Here is a 22,138-nt window from a genome sequence, read left to right on the forward strand (position 1 = left end):
ATTATTATTAATTTTTTTTATTTCGAAAATGCGTTTTTGTTTTCAAGCAGACAATGTGTGGGTAACATGTGTAAAAAAGAAATAATTACTGTTGACGTAACCAAATAAGAAAATCAAAGATCCCCAAATATAATGCTTACGTAATACTTGAACGTAATATTTTAGTAGTAAAAAACTAGATGCCTCCACATTCTATATCTTTTTCTTGATAATTCTTTTACAATAGGCAAAAGTTGTGTCTTCAATACATGATCATGAATAAAATGTTATTTCCATGTGTGAAATTACCGCGCGCTAATCTTTAAAGAACCGCCATGTCAGAAAAAAAGCTTATGGTATCTTGGTTTATAATAAAATATTCACAGGAATAAATGGTGAGGCCATTTGTTAGTACATGTTATACGTCCTAGGATTTTAGATCGTCTGCCTTTTTATATTGAGAACTGTTGCGTTATTATAGTTGGACTTTATTTTGGCTTTCTTTTCGGGCAGAACCTGTCAAGACTTTCATTTTAAAGAGATACCGGATGAAGATATTAACCCATAAGCCTTAATTTAAAGTTGAGATTCAGTTTTTAAGAATAATGTTATTAAAAAGTAGTTGCCTGGAAGAGATCGCTAGAAAACAATAAGGCCGCCAGTTGCCTATTTTATTTATGTTCTATTTTTATATAGTGCTATGTAGGGTAAAAGTGGGATAGATGCCCCACTTTTTGTAAGCTGACTATAACTTTTTTTTTTGAAGCACTGTTCGAGTGAGTTAACTATTTTAAACAACTATAGTCCTTATACTTACTATCTACTCATATCATTATTCAAGGCATACCGTAGATTTGTAGATATTCGGCTCTAAAAAAAACTTATTGTTTGAGGATAGACGCCTACTGTATGGGGTAGTTGCCCCAGGCAAAATTTCGACATGAGTATAGATGCCCTACAATGGGATAGATGCCTCCGTAAGAAAAAAAAATTCGTAGAAAATTAAATAAAATGTTTATTTGCTTTCTTAGTTGCAATAATATATTATAAGGTTTTCTTATCTAAATATACCGTAAAACTGAAGTAAATGGCACTTTTATAGGAACAAATGGCTCAGTCTTTCATTCTTTGGGTAAACTTAGCAACTTAACAACGTCTATTAAAAATTATTTAAAACTTTACAGAACTAAATTTAGGAATAATAAAACTTAAAACAAATCCGGCCCTTAAGACTTCTTTCTTTGGGAAAAAACAGCTTCCTTCTTAAAAAAATAACACTAATCAAAATTTTCAAATAATCAACAAATATAGAGATACTGTTTACTTTGGCCAGATTACTTATTCTTTGAATTCACTTTGGCCAGGTTAGCTTTTAGAGCTGCAAGCTTCTTCTTGTGTCCACATCTATTACAGTAATCGCCATATAGAGTGCAATCTTCGTGTAACCAGAGTTTACACATCAGGCACTGAATCCAGTCCGCCGTGGACTTGGTACTTGCATAGTCATCGAAACATTCTCTGCATTTAGTATTTTCTTTATCAGATTCAGTCTGGTCAGAATCTGATTCATCGAACTCTTGTTCGCTTTCAGAGCTAAACCTCGGTCTTTTCTTTTTAGGAACTGATTTTTGGTTGTTTTTTTTAGGTTTGTCTGGTGTTTGCTTCTTAGCTTTACCTTTCAACTTAGCTTTCTTAGAGTTAATATGTTCTTCTGAATTTAAAACGGCAGCACCTTGCTTGCCTCTTTTGTATAATGGAACAGGAATTTTCGGGATAGGTGAACATTCGTTAAGATATTTACTTGGAGTTATGACTTCTACAGTTTCAGGCTCCCTATTGAAAGTTGATGGACCAGGCTGGGGCTCAACATAATATGAATTCATATCAGCAATAGCATCGAGTTCCTTTGCCACTGGTTGGTCTTGAGCAAGGTTTTCTTCATCTAGATTTTGAATTTTTGGGACCGGTGAACATTCTTTAAGATAATATTCACCTGGAGTTATGACTTTTACAGTTTCAACATTAGGATTCTGAGAAAGGATGGACGGACTGACATTTCCTTCTAAGGGAATAATAATTGAGTCCGCTGCAAGATCTTCATATAGTAAGAATCCGAAATGAGGCTCCCGCTCCCTATTGATAGTTGACGACGATGGACCAGGCTGGGGCTCAACATAAAATGAATTCACATCAGCATTAGCGTCGAGTTCCCTTGCTACTGGTTGGTCTTGAGCAAGGTTTCCTTCATCTACATTTTGAAAGCTGTTATCAGAGATAGCAAAGTAGGTGTCAGGAATAGCAGAAGGATTGTACGGGAAAATACCACATGCACGAAACCCATTCACAGCATTAGAAGAGGTAGCAGCGCGAGCCCATGCATTACCTATTAATTTTCCAGCAATGTATCGATTTTTTTTTCGATCTTTGTGACTCAACATCCAGTTTTTAGTTTCTGAAGCGAAGTAAGTTTTGAAAGGTTTAAAAAAACTCCGGTCAAGCGGTTGTAAAGCCTGTGTAGTGTGGCTTGGCAAACAGAACAATATGATGTCATTTTCTTGTGCTAATTCTAGTAAATCAATAGCAGTAGTGTGAGATGAATGCCCGTCAAGTATAAGCAAAACCTTACCCTGTGGTTTTATTGGCACGAACTGTTCTTTTAGCCACTTTTGAAAGAGTTCTGAGTTGACGTAGGCAGATTTTTTGTTCATGTACACGTTGGCTCCGGGCGGAAGACCCTCTTGGAACTCTGGTCTTTTATTGACCCCTTTGATAATGACCACCGGAGGAACATAGTTGCCAACAGCGTTACAGCAAGCTATAATTGACATTGTCTCGCCTTTTTCGCTAGAAGTGATGGAATTGACTACTTTGGCACCTTTAGTAGCAATAACTTTACCAGGATTATTGTTCATTTGAACTCCAGTTTCGTCAGTATTATAAATTCGATCAGGTTTATCGATCAAATTATTTTCAGTTAGTACTTTTAGCAATAATACAAACATTTTGTTTACTTCATCTCGATTTAATCCTTGAGCCCTTGCAATAGACAAACCTTCTGCCTGGCGAATACTGAGTTCTGGGTGTCGTTCAAGAAATGATTTGAGCCAGTGCTGACCAGCCATACGTGTCTCTTTGTTAAAAGAATTTTCCAAACCCAGTTTCTGGGCAAATTTAAACGCGAGTCTTCTTACATCCTGTCGTGTTGTGGGAAATCCTGCCTTTTCTAATTTTTGTATGTGCGCTACGAGACGTTTCTCGTTATCAAAGTCCAGTGTGGGATGTTTTCCTGAAAAAGAAGAAATTAATAGGTACAGGAAAAAAACGTAGGATTCAAAAAGGACAAGTATGAAAAAAAAACTAAGAAGACAGTGCCTAAATTGAATTTGATTACGGCAATTAATTCCTCTATTACTTACCCAAAGTAAGTTTTTCACAGTTTTTTTTAGCATATCGCCTCCTCAAAGTTCGAGATGGAATACCATAACGACGAGATATTTCATTTACACCGACTTGGCCTTTATCCATTTCCCCAAAAGCTTTGCAAAGGGCTTCTTCTGACCAAGCAGCACGAACGGGTGCCCCTATTTTCCTTTTATATTTTCGCGGCATTATGTCTAAAATAAAAAATGAAATTAGGTGATACGCTGCATTATTTTTACAAGTACAGTGAAGTATGACATTTAAAGGTATAAAAGGCTCATAAATAAACTGGAAAGTCAATTTTCCTACTAAGTTGCATATTAAGTAGATATTTAAAAAAAATCTTACCTAAGCCTAAGTACCTGTGAATAAATCATAGAGGATATATGCCTTTAAGGGCGTCTATACTCAGTCAATAGTGGGGCCTCTATCCTTTTTAGTAGGGATAGACGCCCCAGCAAATAAATAAAAATACTTAAATAATTTCGTAATTTTATAAACACACCATAAATATAAATGATACATACTATTTAAATAACAATACACACTTAAAACTTACCTTCGAAAACGAAAGTTCTGAACACGTCAAAATGTCACTGTCACAAGAATCATGCAAGCGCGAAAAATTTTGCAACGTTTTTTTTACTCAAGCGGCGATACGTGCAGTCCTGTCGAAGCGCGTGCGCGGACTGAGCTGTGCGGGGCGAGATCTGTCCGAGGAACTTGGTACTAGAGCGTGAACTTGGTTTTAAATTCTCTTTTTTTAAGGCGCGGCGTCTATCCTCCAAGGGCGTCTATCCCACTTTTACCCTAACTAAGTGTTAATAAATAAACTTTTCCCACGTGGTCACCTAAATTAGAATTAAATTATATATTTTAAAATAGGTACCGGTTACCGCCTAACATTCACAACTATCGGACTACCTCGAGAACAAGCCCTAACTGAAGTGATACAATCTCACATCCCCGACGCCACACTCAAAGAAACCTCTATCAACTCAATCTCATACAGTCTCCCAGCTAAAGACAGTACGAAGTTTCCAAAATTATTTACGGCTTTGGAGAATAAGAGGGCACAACTCGGCATTGATTCTATTGGCGTGGGAAAGTCGACGTTGGAGGAAGTTTTTTTAAAGTAAGTAAATTCTATTTAATCTTAATATATATATATTTCTTGTGTGCGTGTGTATGTGACTGAACTCCTCCTAAACGACTGGACCAATTTTGATGAAATTTTTTGTGTGTGTTCGTGGAGATTCGAGAATGGTTTAGATTCACAATTTTGTCCGCTGGACAATGTTTTTTTTTAATTAATTAGTACTTGTTGATTTTGGAATGTTTTACATTGGATCCGACAGACCAATGTGTTTTTGTAGACCATGGGCTGGATCGTTAGATATTGTCATAACATTTGAATAATAATTTTCATCAAAATGGTCCAGATGTTTTAGCTTATTAAAAAAAGTTTGCAATTTTCAAATTAAAGACGTATAGACAGGACAACGTCTGTCGGATCCGCTAGTATATATATATATATATATTCATTGTGAGTCAATTTACCTTTGGCAGAGTTTTTACATACCTGTTTATACATACTATTATCTATATTTTTTCTTTAGATTTTATTATATTTGATTTTTGTTATAGTTGCATATTATTTTAAGATCTTTTTGTTAAATTATTATTCATTTCTTGTACTTTACCCTCTGGAGGTGTTTCGTCCTTTTCCATATTAGGGTTGCCTGGAAGAAATTGCTTGGTAGCGATAGGCTGCCCATTGCATAATAACTTATGTAACCTACTTACTTTTTTTCTAATATGTATTATTATGTCTATTCTGGCAATGAAGTATAAATAAGTAAATAAAAATTAATTTTAACAGTAGTTTAGGCGGCAAATAATTTCTTTTAACAATGTATTAAGACATACCTACCTTTATATATCCTTCATTTAATTCAAGTTGCCACAGATAAGAGAAATTATTAATACAGGAAATTAACTGTTCTCTTATCTCAATAGGAAAGGTTACGCAGGAAAGTTACAAATTATATGATGATGATAATATAAGTGTCTTTTAGTAGTAACACATAAGATTCATAATACGCAGAATACTTTCGAAATAATATAGAGTTTTAAGGGTGTAAATTATAATAAATAATCGCGAGCGAACATGATTCAACCAAGCGATCCAAAAAAATAATGTGGCGTAGGCGTAGTTGTCATAATTTTAAAATATATTTGTATATCTTGTTGGAGATTAAGGCCGAGCCAAAGCAAATCGAGAATTGGATAAAACGGTAAAGTTTTTTTTTGGATTTTTTATTATTTATTTATTTATTTAAATTGTCTCGATATATTTATTTATTAAGTCTACAACATCATACATTTACAAAATCTACTGATAATTTTATAAAATCTTCTATCTGATATGTACGACAATATATGTAAATATAAGTTTTGCAAAAAAAAAATATTATGTCAAGGCTCAATTGATGACCTTTTATTATTACGTACGATTTTGTTAATATATGCTTCGCTTCAATTCGTAGCGACAACGATATGTTGTGTATAGAAACTGTGTTCAAAATCATTCTATACCACGACTACTAATTCAATTCCGAATTTGACATTAGCTACTGTCATTTTGTAAAATAATGATACCACATATACATGTGAAGTGATGTACACAAAAATTTACAAACAATCGAGATTTATGTTTATGTCATTCAATCATAATCTTGGTGTACATATTAACGTCAAAATTATTGATTTTTATTTAAATATATACATAATTATTCATAATAATTATTTATTAATTAGAAACATTCGCTTTTTTTCATAAAAAGTTAATATTTCTGTTTTTCATCAAAATGGATCCTCAGCCAAGTACATCACAAAAAGACGTGTTACTGATAAAGTAATGAATTTAATAAAATTAATCGTCATAACTAAATTATCCGGTCAGAAATATTTAAATTCCTGATATACTTAGTTTCTATTAAAGAGTAGTAGTTGTTTAAATATACTACTGTAAACCAGAGGAAATATTCCATTTCCGTATCGAATAATTTCGCAAAGTCACTATTTATTACTTTTTATAACGTTGCAACACTGAAATTGTCAAATCAGGAATCGAATTAAAAGTTTTAGTATAGTTTATAGTCTTCGTTTTGCAAGTGTGTTAATATATATATAATTTTTATTTTCAGATTGTGCAGTGATATTACTACAAGTTTTGATGATGACGAAATCGATGGTGACATTCAAGGCAAGTGATTTATATGTATACGCTGTTAGATAATTTGTTTAAATTTGTTTTTTACTTATAACGGTTTTATTTACAGAAGCCGATTACCCAAAAGTAACTGGAACAAAATTGTATTTACGCCAGTTCTCTGCTCTGTTCCGCCGTCAATTGAAGTATGTTTGGAGCAAGAAGATAGGCTTTCTTATAGCGGTATGCCATTATATACTTTTTTTATCGTTCAATGATTTTTTAACAGTTTTAAAGACCTGACCGCGACTGCAAATGCTAATGTGTTTTAAGTAAAAAATACCTGTGCCAGGGTTGCCAGCTCTTCCATAACAAACATTAAACAAACGATATAAAAAATAACGGATTGGTCTGCATTTACTGTTAATCAAAATCCGCTATCGTTAATATGTTTTACGAAAAAATCATAAAAACATCATATTATGAACATTACTGAAGCCTGACAATTTTTTACATATCGCCCAATCTACTATATTTGTTAATATGATTATTAAGATTTCAGCACTCCAATCAAAGTTAAAATATATAACGTTATTTTTCAGCAAATTGTTCTACCCTTATTTTTTATATACGGTATAACGCATCTTACCAACGATTATAAAACCAACGAAGAAAAGAACCCACCAGCGACTATGAACCTCGGCATGTATCATGATTTGCCGAATTCGCGGGTTCTTTATAAAGTGGACAAGTCTTATAGTTTGCGAAGCCTAAGTGACGCCTATCCGAAAATCGACTTTGAAGTAGCAGATGATGTGGCTACCAGTAAGTTTCTAAAACTTTAATATTGTTACAAGCTAGGGGATCGGATAGAAAATGCCGTAGTATGTCTTCTAGGGTTTATTTCTTGAATCAATCAATGAGAAATTTATAAACACTAATTAACCGGAAATTACTCGCAAAAATTCACTTATTACACACAAAACAAAATACTGTCACTAATCACTTTAATAATGCACAAATCACACAGTACTTAATCACTTGTGTTCACTTTATTCGCACTTTATCTCTTCGGTGTTCATCTCTTGATATCGCATTCGAAACTGTCTAGGCAGGATTGATACAGAGTAGCACACAATTCTAGAACGACGTAGTATGTATCTCTGTCTTGCACATTGCTCTGTCCCTGTCGTACGCCGTTTTAGTGTATTCAACGTGGCTTCGTAACAATATGTATACGTTTTTTTTAATTTAGCGGTTAATGTAAAGCTCTGAAGTAATAAGATTGCTTGACTATTTTATTTATGGTTCCTTACCGTTTGAAGAGAATTTTCAGGAAAAAACTATTGGAAACATATGAGGGCATGCACTGATAAATTTTTGCATCTAGATTTCGTCACCTTGTTTTGTTGAATAATGTAGCTTCACATGATACATTCGTTCACAGGTCAAAATATCCTATGCCACGACTGTGAAGATGAAAGCAAGTTTTAATTTTTGGTGTGTTTTATCTTGCACGTTGTTCACCAAACTAAAAAGTCCTTAATTAATATTTTATACTATAACTGTGTTTTAACATTAAGTTTATCTTATCTTTTGCAAGTTTTTTATTTATACGTTATATCATACTAAACTCATTCGTGCAACAAAACAATTACCGCTTGTTTACGTTGTTTTTTTAATTAATTTTTAAGATTACAATTCGACCAATGTGCTGAACTGTGCGGAAGAGTGTTGCAAAGCGCACGGCAAAGTTCGCGCATATCCGTGCACGTTTTTGTGCGTACACGATACAAGTAGTGTACGCTTGTCGACGCGCACACACTCGTTGTTCGCGAACTCAGTCTTACTGCCGCTACCAAAGCGAAAATATTAATTATGCGCGCGCAATATAAGCACAGCGCTTTCCTGCCCATCTATATTAGTAACTGTCGGCAGACAATTTTCTTAGTGAACAAGTGTACAACACTGCGCGCAAAACTTGACACTAAAATTATTTCCTCTTTCATAGTGTAGTGTGGACTTCCGCACTAAAACCCACATTTGTCGTGCGTTCAGGCCTGGCTTATTAAATTCCTTTTTCCTGTAAAACAATGCAGTTATAACAATTGGTGGCAGTGAGATACTGTCTCAAGCGTGTGAAAAAAAATCTTCAAATTTAAGTAATAAACGTAATATTATAACTTTTTACAGATATTTTGCGTATTAGCAAGCGAAATCAGTTGGATTACAACAAGTATATCGTTGGATTGGAACTTAATCAAACCGACGCAAAGGTTTGTAAGCAAATTTTATAACGGGCCATATAATTCATGAATAATTATTATATATAATTTACATACGCAACAATAATTGAAATTAAAAAATTTAATTCTCCTTAATTCAAGACTAATCAACACAAATAAGAAATATTTTTTTAAGTATAGGTAAATTTAGGTTTTTTAAAGCAGTTGGCTTAGGCTTCAGGGTGTGACTACCATCCCTAAGGTATGTGTCTAAGCATTTAACATTCGCTTCAACGGTGAAGGAAAACATTGTGAGGAAACCGCCTTGCCTATAAGTCATTGGCGTATGTCAAGCATAGGAGGCTGATCATCTACTTGCCTATTAGTTTGACAAATTATCACGAAACAGATACAGAAATCTGAAGCCGAGGCCTAACAAGGTAGCCACTGATATATTTAGGGCCTGTTTCACAATGTCCGGATAAGTTCCAAATAAGCTATTTATTACTTATCGGTAGGATAAATAGTATTTTTGCGTTTCACGACTGTCAGATAGCGCTATACTTCATGAAATGTGAAGTATCTTATTTGGAACTTTTATCTTTCGAATAATTTATGTGTTGCATAGCTATTTGGCACTTTATCCATACATTGTGAAACGGGCCTTTAAAGGAATTAATTTATTTCAGATTTTGTTTACGACTCGTGTACGTCACGCGGCACCCGTCGCCATGAACGTTCTAACCAATTTGCTCGCGAGTCAACTATTGCCTTGGAGTGATGGTGTAACCTTGTCCACTATTAATTATCCACTGGAAACGGCGCAACAAAGGAGTGCGGAGATTGTCGAACCGAAAGAAATGAGTAACATCTTCTTATGGAGTGCCTTCATCGTCTTCAGTAAGTGTCTTTATATTGTTCAATAATTGACATACGTGCCACTTCTGGCACTTTTCATTTTAATTTTCCTTCCTATATATAAAGAACGGTGTAGAACAATATAACAAGCCGTGCCTTGCTGAGAGAGGTTTAAACATTGGTTTTCTTATTCATTGTTTATTTACAATAATCAACTACTAGGTGATTTTTTACTTACATTTTGTAAAAACCTTGCGACTTCAAAGCATTACGAGGGAGGAGTATAATGCCAGCTTTTCTCGTCTTGATTTGATAATTGGCAGTAATGTAAATTTAAAACTCTAGTTCTCTAGAACTCGGTCTCACTCCCTCTAGAACCCCGCCTCTCTCTCTCTAGCTCACTAAAACTCTTTCACACTCCCTCTAGAACCCCCTCTCTAGATCTCTCTCTCTCACTCCCTCTCACTCCCTCTAGAACTCCCCCTCTCCCTCGGTTTATTTTAATTCCAAGCTCTCCTAGCTCTCAAAGAAAAGTATTCGTAGAAGCAGTCAAACAGAAGATTATTAACAGGTAAACCCTCTTTCAGTTGTCATATGTACAATTATGAATGCGGCGAGCATCGCATGTAAGGAGCGGGAAACTAGTACTCGACACATATTTATCATGTCTGGGTGTCCCCCTCTGGTGTTTTGGCTCTCGACGTTGATAGCGCACATAACTATATACACTCTGTTACTGGTGATACCCACTTTGGTGGCCTGTGTCGCCCTGGATCGCGATGAAACCATTAACAAACCGGACTTTCTTGGTGAGAAAATGTTTTGAGTTCTTAAGATGAAATAAATAATTTATTGAGTATTAAATAAAACTTATTAAGATCATCTTTAACATGTATAAATATTTCCATTCTCTGTTGTTAGCTCACGGACTCGGCACGACTAATACAAATTACGAATGGATTTAAGTCTTTTATGAACCAATCCACAAATCAGGTTTATTAAAATTCTGAATAAACTTCGTTCGTTCTTCGTAGTCTCGCTTGCCCTTTCTCTTTCTCAATACTCTTTATCAACAAATAAATGGAATAAAAGGTTCCCCTTCATCAAAAGTAATTTTAATACATTCAGTCATTTCATAAAAAATATCGTAATATGTAATGATTTATTATGTTTCTTCATTAATTTCGAACCATTTTACTGTACTTTATTTCTTCGACAATTATTAATGCAAAAATCATCGATGATCAGTTTTCACTGATATCGATGTTTTTCTAATATCGAGCATCCCTAATGCGAATTCACCTACGCAATATAAAGCGCGACACTTGTATGAACAGCGCGGCGTACTAAGCTCGAATGTCGCGCTATATTTGGTCACGCACTTAAAAACAGCAAATGGTTACGATACCGAAATCTGACGGCACTCTTTAGAACCAAAAAGTCGAAGGCACAGAAGGTTGATCACCTACTTGCCTATTAAAAATGACCTCTGACTCAGACAAAATGGCGTAGCAAAGGGGGGGGGGGCGGTCCACACCTGGTAACCCTAAAAGGGTGACACTCACCCGGACTCTCAACTTTAAAACAATGTACAAACAATAAATAAATCGCTAGCATAAAAATTACTTTTTTCAGAAATTCCTCCACTAGCACTAGCTCAGCTTTATGTAGAATTCGGGGATTCCCACATAAGAGCCTGACGCTGTCGTGGGGGATTCCCGTCCGAAACTCGCGATATATTAATAAATGTCCTTTGTTATATAAAATTTATTGCTTTTTACTTACGATGGGGTGACACCACCGGGTGCCACCTAAGGCCACTGGCCCAGACTTAAAAGGCTGGAGGCCTATGCCAATTGAAGCCACTAGGCCAACACTGTTCTTGTTACAGGTACCCTGTTCCTGATAATGCTGCTGAGTACGATGTCGGTCCTGTGTTTTGTCTATTTCGTGAGCTTTTTCTTCGCAGAGACCGCAGCCACCACCATTCTTGTCGTGATTCTGTTTTTTTTTGGTAAGTATTTATATTTAGTATAAAGTAATAGTATATTTTCTTGATTTTTCGGGAAATCTAGCCCGCGAGGCGCAACCCGAGTGTCCTACCGACTGCGCCAATTTCACCTGCCGGTGCAGTCCAAAAAAACAAATTTATTATAAACTAATTTGTTATATAATTACAAATTAGTGTGGTCCTCTGAAGCGCGATGCTTAAGTATGCCATTCTTAAAACCTAAGTATTATATAACTAGAGCTTTTAATTCGATTCCTGATTTGACAATTTCAGTGTTGCAACGTTATGACGAGTAATAAATAGTGACGTTGCGAAATTATACGATACGGAAATGGAATATTTCCGGATCGATTCCTCTAGTTTACAGTAGTATATCTAAACAACTACTACTTTAATAAAAACTAAGTATATCAGGAAATTAGATATTTCTGAACGGATAATTTAGTTATGACGATTAATTTTATTAAGGATTTGAGAGTTTTCTTAAATAATTGTGTATTATTAGTAATCATGAAGAATTAGACATAAGACGTGAGAAATAAAACAAATAGATGTATAATTTTATCAGTCGTCGCCGTCATCGCTACGCTATCACTGTCACTTTTTGTAACATTTACTACTACTGATACTAAATACACTACAGACAATCTGTGAACGTTGTATATAAAAATGTGGGTTATCTATAAGAGATAGACATATACCATCACGGACTTTTCTGTAGACCTTTTCAATGTGTACAATACTTAGTACATTATTTTGATAAAACTCGTAGAGTTCAGCCTGCGTTTGCAATGTAAGCGGAAAAAATGTAATTATTTACGACATCACATTAGAAACCTCAAAAATAACAGTACTTCTCCACTATTAAATGGATGTTATTATACATATAAACCTTCCTCTTGAATCACTCTATCTATATAAAAAATCCGCATCAAAATCCGTTGCGTATTTTCAAAGATTTAAGCATACAAAGGGACATAGGGACAGAAAAAAGCGAAGTTTTATACTATGTAGTGATTAATATGTCTGTGATATTGTCAATTAACATATCTAGCCTACTCATTTTTTCCTCTTCTTTGACAACATGGGATACGCATTTAGACCATTCGGTAGCCGTAATTTTTTGAATGCCTTCCTTAAATAAATTCGCACGTCTGTCAATTTGAAGTTTTTATTATTTTGAGCTACATGCCCCTTTACCTGCGCCCATATCAATTCGATAGGGTTCAGATCGCAATGGTAAAGGGGCAGTCTTAAAACCGTGATCCGATGTTGTGCTGCCATTTCGTCTACAGCGTACTTATTAAAAGAATATGTGTACATCACTACACTTTTATATGTGGTATCATTATTTTACAAAATGACAGTAGCTAATGTCAAATCAGGAATTGAATTAGAATTCGTGGTATAAGCGCCGGTGGCTTCCTTCGTCAGCCGAAATCATATATTGTTAGGTGCAGGGCTGGCACATAACTAAGTTATAAGTTTGTTTAATGGTATTCCCTGGTGTAAATTCATCATAAAATATAATTAACCGAATAAATTACTTTAACATACATTAAGTTACATACATATATATATTTAAGTTTTTGTTTAAACTTAGAACGTTTTTTGTATTTTTCTTTCAGTGTCAGTTTTTTTGTGCACGCGCATAGTACATACTTACTAACATCATTTTTCACTACGCGCTAAAAGAAGACTTAAAAATATGAAATACATATAATAAAATATATAATATTAAATTCATAAAATACTCAATATGTATATATGTATACTGTGAACGTACGATGCGAATTCATAAAGCATTCAGTAGGCGCAAGTCTTTGCCAACGAGGATTTGTGCAACAGACTGGTTCACGCCCTTGGCGTATGAATGTAGTTTTTTCGTATTAATTTAGCAAATTTTCAGGAATTATCACACCAGCTGTAAAGTCTGGAACTGAATTCTTTCAAGAGGATGTACCGGTCTATGCCAACTTCCTCCTCGCATTTGTTGCCTATACGATACCGCCACATACGGTTGCAATGGCAATGAAGCGGGCCGGCAACATCGCACGTGTGAACGCATACTGTGATCTCAATAAGGACAAATGTCCAAATCTGTTAGTTCCGGATTTAAACTTCGATGTCAAAAAATGTTGCGGTAAGTCCGGCAACGTCTCATTCACAAAACTAGTTCTAATAGAAACTAACGTTTATTTATTTTTATACTTATATTATATCAATAGGAAGAAATTTATTTGGTGCCTTGGCACCCGTTTTACCTCGTCGTCTGTCGTTCCATAACTGAGCATTTTCAAAGGCAGTTTTTTTCGCGTACTACCACAATGTACATCCAGCTACTCGCCTTAATATTTCCGAGCCTATTAGACTTAGAATCCTTCAAGAAACAAATAATTTAAAAAGCCGGCAACGCACTTGCCCTCTGGCAATGTGAGTGTCTTTGGGCGGTGGTCCCTCTTAACATCAGATGAACCTTCTACCCATTTACTTCACTTATATAAGAAAGTAAACTCGTTCCTCTAAGTTCGATATTTGATGAGAAAATTCTGCGGGTTAAAAGACAAAATGAAATCTCAATCTTTCAATGTTCTTTTTATTATAATAAATTCAATTCATTTTTTTTAATAATTGTAGTTTTTGCCTTCGGCTTAGTAAAGACTGTCGACTCACGTTTACATTTCAGAATTGAACGAAAAGTCGCTGAATTATTTCTCGTTTGATGACGCGTCGCCGCTTTACTACATGCTGATTTTAGTTGGCCAAACCATTGTTTATATGGTAAGTTCTTTAAATGTTACGAGGCGTTTGTTATGAGACATGCATAGGGAAGATTTAAACATCATAATGGCAATAGCACACTAGCGGCCAGGTCGCAGCAGCCAGCGAGATGGATACATTATTATGAAATCGCCATGAACCCAGGGGCGGATTCAGATTTGGCGTCAGGAGGGGGCCACGTAGTCACACATAAAATCTGTATGGTGACAAAATATTGAAATAAAATCATTATGTTCAATTAGTGGTCCACCTTAGTCCTGGAACACATTCGTCCTTCGTCCTGTTGCATGAAACACCTGGTCGACGGCCAACGAGATCGAAGCGACGCTAAGCCTTTCACGTAGCAAATCAAATCAAAATTTATTTATTCATGTAGGTAACAATGTACACTTATGAACGTCAAAAAAAAGAAATATTAAATGAATTTAATTTTATATTTACTGCCAGTTCTCAAATCAAGGGCGTAGAACGGAAGAGAAGAACTTGCAATAAACTCTCTTGCAAGCAATGGATGAACCCAATATTTTTTCGTTTTGTTTTTTCACTTCTTACTTGAAAGATAGACAAACACTACTATTTCCTCCACCTGTCTTGGCCGGTACCCTTGCGTTCGGGTCGCGCGTCATGGCCGCTAGTGCGCTATTGCCCTAAATCTAATTGGAAGCTAAAAAAAAGCTGTCTATCTGCAAATCAATGTGTCGGATTTGTGGATTCAGTGTGTGACTCCATTCCCTGAGATCGTAGGTTTGATTCAGTACACCATGAGAATTTCTAAGTACACTCTAGTACTTGGTATCGTTCTGCGATTGATAAATAAAAATATGAGTCGATTAATTCTCTTAAAATTCTCATATTTAAATTTCAATTTTTTATTGAAACTATCGACACTCTCATCCAACAACAAAGTCTCATCTAGCTTATTCTGCGCGTATACGTGCGTGCACGCAAGTAACCTGGAAATAGTGCGTGCGTAAATGCTCTTTGTGACTTTTTGTTGGATGCCCATATGCTTAATTTTTTTATTTATTAAATCAAAATCTGTTATAACTAATATCGGTTTTGACTGTATTTTGTATTTTAAAACATTAAATCAATTAAATAAATAAAAAAATTGACCTAAAAATCCTAGCGTACAAAGCAAATGTTCATGAATGATCACGAACCGATACAGAAATATGAAGCCCAGACCTAAAAGTTGTAGCACCATATGTTTGTGTAACCAACTTTATAAATTTGCAGGCGTTAGTGATAGCCTGTGAAAAGGGGCTCTTTATGTGCTGGATTGATCGAATATTCAACTCGAGATATTCTCCAGAAACCAGTACCAATGTCGATCAAATGGTTTGCGCTGAAAAGTGCTATGTGAACAAGGCGATTGATTTACGTAAGTTTTATATCATTTCTATGGAAAAACCGCCTGACATTTTTTTTAAATATATATGTATGATTATGGTTAAATTATAATTTATATGTAATCTTACAATCGGTAAAAAATATTAAAAATCGAATTATATACTATAGTAATCGAAAATAAAAAATCTAATCTATAATAGTATTGATAATTGTAAACATGAAATGGCGCGAAACGCTAAAATTTTCATAGATTAAAAATCTCAATTGCATCATCATGACTAAATGAAATTTCTTTTGATACGCGGTCCGCCGAGAACATCTTCAATTCATACTAAATTGCATTATAATGTACTTTTAACTAGATAACATCTAAATTAGTAGTATGGTTTTTGTTACTAACGTTTGAAAAGTTAGTTAATTAGCATTTTTCTAATCCTTAAATAACGACGCTTAATAGTTTTTGGAAACGAACAACATGCATTCATGGATATGTTAGCTATGCATAATGCAATATGAGCTATTCTAATCCATTTACGTAATAGCACCCCGAGACATCCGCGACGCGATGTTGGTAGATGATGTACACAAGAAATATTTGAATTACCCCAAGCCATGCACTGCTGTCAAAGGGGTCAGCTTCTCAGTCCAAAAAGGTAAGTTATTGATTACAGAGATAATAGTAATTCAATTTTCTGATTATACCATCTTTACCTATACTCTGTGCTACTCTATTGTATTAACCGTTTTGTAGTCTGTGAAACATAAAGATAAATAATTTTTAAATTATATCATATGATCTGAATCTTCTTAATTTGACGCGGCATATATGTATTATATAACTATTTTTAAAATAACTAAGAACACTTATTGAAAAATAATTACGGTTTAGAAAAAACTTTTGCAATAGTAATTTCTCAGACCTGGTCTGTTTTTCATCTTAAATGTGTATTTATGTTATTTAAGAATTATACAATAATAATAGTGAAAGCCCTATATTTTAGATACTTTACATTTATATATCGATAATCTCATAAATTTCTAGATATGTGTGCTCTTTTTTGTGCAAAGGCCTCCTTGAAATTCCACCATTTATATCTACACTGCCACCTGCTGTTTTCTTAATCTCGTCTTTCCTTCCTAAATTGCCTCCGAGTTTAAAGGGTAAGAGGAACATAAAAGTGGAAAGAAAGAAAGAAAGAAAGAATAAAGTACTGGTGACTTTCTTGCTCCACTTTTATGTTCCTCTTACCCATTTCCTAAACTTAAGTTTTATTTATATTTGTTCTAACATCTGCTACCTTTTATGTGACCTCTCCTGGCCTCTTGAATGATTTATTCTTTATTTTATCCATTCTTTTCTTCCCCTGTCATACATCATTCCATCGATTGGGATGGTTTAAATAGTAAGAAAAAATAATCGTTTATTTATTTACTCTAGGACGCATAAATGTAAAGCAAATTTTCAAATAAAAAGGTTTTTATAAGACAGAGTATATTTTGCTTTGTAATAATAACGTAAATATATTTCTATAAATACATATGTCAGCCGCGTTCTTGTATTTATATTTTAAGTGAAATGTTATAAATATTTTTAGGTGAATGCTTTGGTCTCTTGGGGGTGAACGGTGCGGGAAAATCAACAACATTCAAAATGCTTACGTCAAGCGAATGTCCTACCAGGGGACGGATATTTGGGAATGGATATCACATGGACAAATCGAGGACTGAGGTACGAAATAAATTAAAATATGTAATAATAACAACAATACAACTTTGTCTTAACAAAGGCGTCTTTATTTATTGACATATGACATGATTTATTTCTACAGAAGATACTTATTATCTACAGTACGATATTTTTTATCTGTAGAACGTCACCTCAACTCATTATTTTTTTCGATCAATAATATGTTTATTAATCCGCCATATCAAATTAGTACTTACGTTCGTTGGGGTACTGTCCGCAATTCTTCGGCTTGGACGTATTTTTGACGGGCCGCGAAAACCTCACGCTGTTGCTGACGCTACAAGGCCGCGATGAAGAACATATTCATGATGAAGTTGCCTCCTGGATTGATACCGTAGGTCAGTACATAAGGTTTTCGTGATTTTACCATAATCGACGAGCAAGCATGGTGAACGTCATGAAAGTGAATGAATCGAAAGACGTATGTCAGGACCATAGCAAGTGTTGATCCGTGATCTCTGTCACCTTCCAGAAAAAGGTGGGATAAATACAATATATATTTTCCAGATTTTTTAATGCTTGTCGTAAATTTGTTTTTTTTTTTAAATTATTTATCTTACAGTCTTACCTGTAAATTAATTTTATGCCTACTTAATATAAGTTATGTTATCAATATTTTCTATCTTTAAAATGTTCATCCACGTCTCCAGGCATTTTTTTTTATTCGTTACCATTAAATTCCACCAGGGCTAGAGAAATACGCAGACCAACCAGTCAGCGCGTACTCCGGTGGGTGCGCGCGCCGTCTATCCACCGCGGCTTCTTTATGTGGCAATGCAGCCGTGACTCTGTTGGACGAGCCCACTGCCGGAGTTGACGTTGCCGCGCGAAGACGTGTCTGGGCAGCGTTGAGACGGGCAACAGCGGCGCGACGGGCGCTTATTATTACGTCGCATAGGTATGAATACCAAATTATTATTTCTGCTTGTGTCTTATTAGCATGGTTACATCGTAGTAGGGAATGCTGGTTTCGCATGTAACTTCACCGGCGTACCTGCTTTCTGAAAATGTCTACACGAAACTTTATCAAAAGTTTTTTCATACTATACTAAATGACTATTCGGCTCGAAGGACCAATGTACAGCTTGGCAGCAAAAGAACTGAAATTCGAGTTTCAATTTATATGTCATAAATGTCAGAAGTAATCTGTATATTTGTATAGGTACACTAATATAGAGAATGTTAAGAATGAAGAAAAATGGTAGTGAGGAAACCGGCTTGCCTTAGACCCAATAAGTCGACGGCTGACCTTGTCTATTAGATTATCATGAAACCCATACAGAAATCTGAGGCCTAGAACGAATAAGGTTGTAGCGCGGAGCGCCACTGATTAATCAATGAATTAGCAAGCTCCACTATACTCTGATTTTTAATTCCGTATAATTCTGACATTTCATAAGTGTTGCTACTATGAAAGTTTATCACCGAAAAAGGGACAAATTTGACTCATTTGAGTGCAATAAAATGAAATGCTACGTATTTTTTTGTTTTACTTGCAAAAAGGTAAATCATAATATTTACTTACTTAAGTGATCTAATACAAAAATATCAAATATTTCAATATCAAGAACAATATTTCTAATAAACTTTAATTACTTTATTTTATTCTTTAGAGGGCATCACTGCCTACTAATTCCAGGTTTAGTGAACCTTTTAAAAAAAATGTTATCGTTATGCGTTTTTGTTTGTTAGTGATGAAATGTATATCACTCGTTAAAACACTTTTAATGTGGAGCATCACTTAATAAAATAGATACATTCATTTCACAAATAAAGTGTATGTATAGCGTCATATGTTCAGACTCGTATTGAAAAATCCGCTCGGCCAAAAAGGTGTGTAATCTCTGACATGTCAAAAAATTATAGCTGTCAAAATTCTACTTAATTTAAAATCAGACTATAGATAACTAAATATCTCTGAGGGTGAAACCCACGACATTTTACAGGAAGCGAAGTGGGGCGACTACTTCAAGTCCTTAATTATCGATAGCTGTGAGATAATCCCACCATCCATACTTTTATTTCTTCATGAGCGCTATATCTATATCCAAAATACTAGTAGTTGATGAAGAAAAAGTACGACCCGTAAATAAGGATGAGACTAAGCGAAAGAAGTATGTAAGCACTCTTGTTACAGTATGGACGAGATGGAAGCCCTCTGCAACCGTATAGCCATAATGTCCGCGGGCGAAATCCGCGCGTTGGGAGAACCGGCCGTACTCAGGGCCAACCACGCCGCGGGACACGCCCTTACACTGAAACTGATGCCCACCGCTACTGACGGTAATAAACAATTTATTTATATATAAACAATTATGTACAATATTTTTATTTTTTCTTTTCTTTTTTTTTGTCATTCAGTTTGATATGTGTATGTTGTTTAGTTGATATTTAGTGTAAATGCTGTGTACAGATATAATTTGAAATCAGATTTTCAAATGTTGTTTAGTGTGTAATAATTGTATGTATGTAATCAATCTGTTTTCTGTTTTTGTATGAATGTAAATATAAAAATAAAATAAAATCACAAAACAGTAAAAAAATCAGACATCTTTCTATACATATTTAGGTACACATTGCAAAAATGGACAAAAATATATATTTTTGGTATTTTAAATTCATTGAGTGTATAAGTTTATTGCAAGTTTTGACCATATTTTAAAATATATGTAGTGGAATGCCGGGTCAAGGGTTTTTTTCTAAATAAATCAATAAGGAATTTGAAAACACAAATTAACCGGAAGTTACTCGCAGAAATTAAATAATAACACAGACACAAAATACTGTGACTAATCACTTTAATAAGGCACACTTCACACAGTAATTTATCTCTTGATATCGCAACTGAATTCATCGGTCGCGTTTCGGCTCCCTTATCTCTCTCTCTAGCGCGATTGCACAATTCTAGAACGACGTACTTTCTATCTTTTTCTCGCACATTACATTATCATTGCTCCGTCCTTGTCGTACGGCGTTCTAGTGTAGTCAACCCATCTTTGTAACAGTATGATAAGACATTCACCGGGTTCATCTAGTTCATATAAATGGTACTTTCTCATAGAATACGCTCTCTAGTATTAAAACTAGCCGTTTTTTCCGTTCTATGCCCTTGATGATGTAAATTTAAACTCAGTTTTGGTACTTAAAGAAATATACTTTTACGTAATTTCCGTTTGATTATAAAACTTTCTAATAAAATTTACTTTAAATAGATTATAATTATAGATTTTACGCGTCAATAACGTAGATTAACTAAAAAAATTGAGAAATAACTGAATTCATTTGTTTTAAAAAAAATGTTAAAAATAATATTCATTTAATACTATTCTTTATATTAACTGCATTTTATTATAAATTTTATTTATTTATAAAGTCAAGATAAATTATATAAAGTTATTTTTATTGTATTTAAAGAACTTAAGTTTTTAGTTATGCAGCGGTGGTATTTATTTCGTAATATTAAATGTTATTTAACTCTGATATTTATGTAATCAATGTTATTTATTATTTAGAAACGGATGGTTCGAAACCAGATTTAAGGAAGCTAAAGGCAGCTCTACAAGATCGATTTAACTGTACTCTCAAGGATGAACATAAGGTAACAAAAACTTCCTTCATACACTATCAAATATCAATATTGCTGAAAAGGCTGGCAACGCACTCGCGAGCCCTCTGGCATCGAGTGTCCATGGAAAGCGATATCACTTAACATTATGTGAGCCTCCTGCCCGCTTGCCCCCTATTTATATATTTGTTTTTTCTATAAAAAAAACTCTTCGATTAACAGTTATAGTTTCCTATATGTGAACCCAAAATTAATTTTGTGTTGAAATTTGTTCACGTCGGGAACCAAACTCGAGACGAGTTTATTATTAGAATACAAAGGTGAGGGTTTAGAGAATCGATTTATTTTTGGCTTCGACAATAGACAGTCGACTCTCGATAATTTGAAACTCAAGGGACCAGACATATATTTCAAATCACTGCTAGTAAATAATTAAATATTACTTACTAACAATTCAATAAATAATACAATTATTCACAATTTTTTATTTCGAAAAGACCGTATTCATTTTTAATTGAGCGACTTCATCCTGTCATTGTCTTGATGTCATCAAATATTAACATGAGTTATCAACGTTTGAAATACGATTCTTTTGCGAACTCACCCATATTTCATCAATTGCACATGTATTCAAACGAACAACAGGATAAAACACTTCAAATTATAGAGAGAAGGGAAGCTTAGTCTGGACTTCAACTTATTGCATGTTCGCGATCAAGATACTATCCTCAACTTCAATTTTCGAGGGGACCGATTAACATTAATTTTATTTAATTAATCAAGAAATTTTCATGTAATTGGAAAAAAAACAAATTATCGAGAAACTGTATTTTCGGTCAAAATGCATAGTTTTCACTTTTCATTAACTATACAATTTGCTCCCATAAATAAAATCGTAATGAATCACATTATATTAGAAAAAAATTATAAAGTATATAAGAAACACAAGTTTCAATATGTTGGGAAGTACAGTTTCATAACAGAA

General features: G+C 34.4%; 2 protein-coding genes across 3 annotated transcripts in view; one reads left to right on the forward strand and one right to left on the reverse strand.

Moving 5' to 3' along the window:
- The window catches only part of LOC110996304 (phospholipid-transporting ATPase ABCA1), a 35,371-nt gene that overhangs the window by 11,620 nt on the left and 1,613 nt on the right, over nt 1–22,138 (forward strand). Inside the window, exons 15-32 of one of the 2 annotated variants that reach the window (XM_045629163.1) lie at nt 4,285–4,534; nt 6,609–6,667; nt 6,744–6,856; nt 7,216–7,438; nt 8,061–8,096; nt 8,807–8,889; nt 9,528–9,738; nt 10,284–10,505; nt 11,588–11,710; nt 13,617–13,850; nt 14,394–14,488; nt 15,728–15,872; nt 16,384–16,494; nt 17,437–17,570; nt 17,779–17,926; nt 18,276–18,486; nt 19,726–19,871; nt 21,101–21,186. In XM_045629163.1, the coding sequence (XP_045485119.1) occupies nt 4,285–4,534; nt 6,609–6,667; nt 6,744–6,856; nt 7,216–7,438; nt 8,061–8,096; nt 8,807–8,889; nt 9,528–9,738; nt 10,284–10,505; nt 11,588–11,710; nt 13,617–13,850; nt 14,394–14,488; nt 15,728–15,872; nt 16,384–16,494; nt 17,437–17,570; nt 17,779–17,926; nt 18,276–18,486; nt 19,726–19,871; nt 21,101–21,186 (2,630 nt within the window). The remainder of the gene's footprint in view (nt 1–4,284; nt 4,535–6,608; nt 6,668–6,743; nt 6,857–7,215; nt 7,439–8,060; nt 8,097–8,806; nt 8,890–9,527; nt 9,739–10,283; nt 10,506–11,587; nt 11,711–13,616; nt 13,851–14,393; nt 14,489–15,727; nt 15,873–16,383; nt 16,495–17,436; nt 17,571–17,778; nt 17,927–18,275; nt 18,487–19,725; nt 19,872–21,100; nt 21,187–22,138) is intronic. The other variant, XM_045629184.1, reaches the window with a different exon arrangement.
- Nucleotides 998–4,186, reverse strand: LOC123689398 (tigger transposable element-derived protein 6-like). Its single transcript, XM_045629245.1, has 3 exons — nt 3,959–4,186; nt 3,396–3,593; nt 998–3,265 (listed from the first exon to the last, which is right to left on the reverse strand). The coding sequence occupies exons 2-3, from the start codon at nt 3,586–3,588 to the stop codon at nt 1,314–1,316; spliced, it is 2,145 nt and encodes a 714-aa protein (XP_045485201.1). The 5' UTR covers nt 3,589–3,593; nt 3,959–4,186; the 3' UTR covers nt 998–1,313.

This window comes from Pieris rapae, chromosome 1 (assembly GCF_905147795.1).
Source record: "Pieris rapae chromosome 1, ilPieRapa1.1, whole genome shotgun sequence".
Lineage (NCBI taxonomy): Eukaryota > Metazoa > Arthropoda > Insecta > Lepidoptera > Pieridae > Pieris > Pieris rapae.

Coding starts and splice junctions, on each gene's coding strand:
- LOC123689398 (XM_045629245.1), bottom strand. CDS start 3,588: ATGCCGCGAAAATATAAAAGGAAAATAGGGGCACCCGTTCGTGCTGCT. Junction 3,266..3,395: donor CTGTGAAAAACTTACTTTGG/GTAAGTAATAGA, acceptor CTTCTTTTTCAG/GAAAACATCCCACACTGGAC.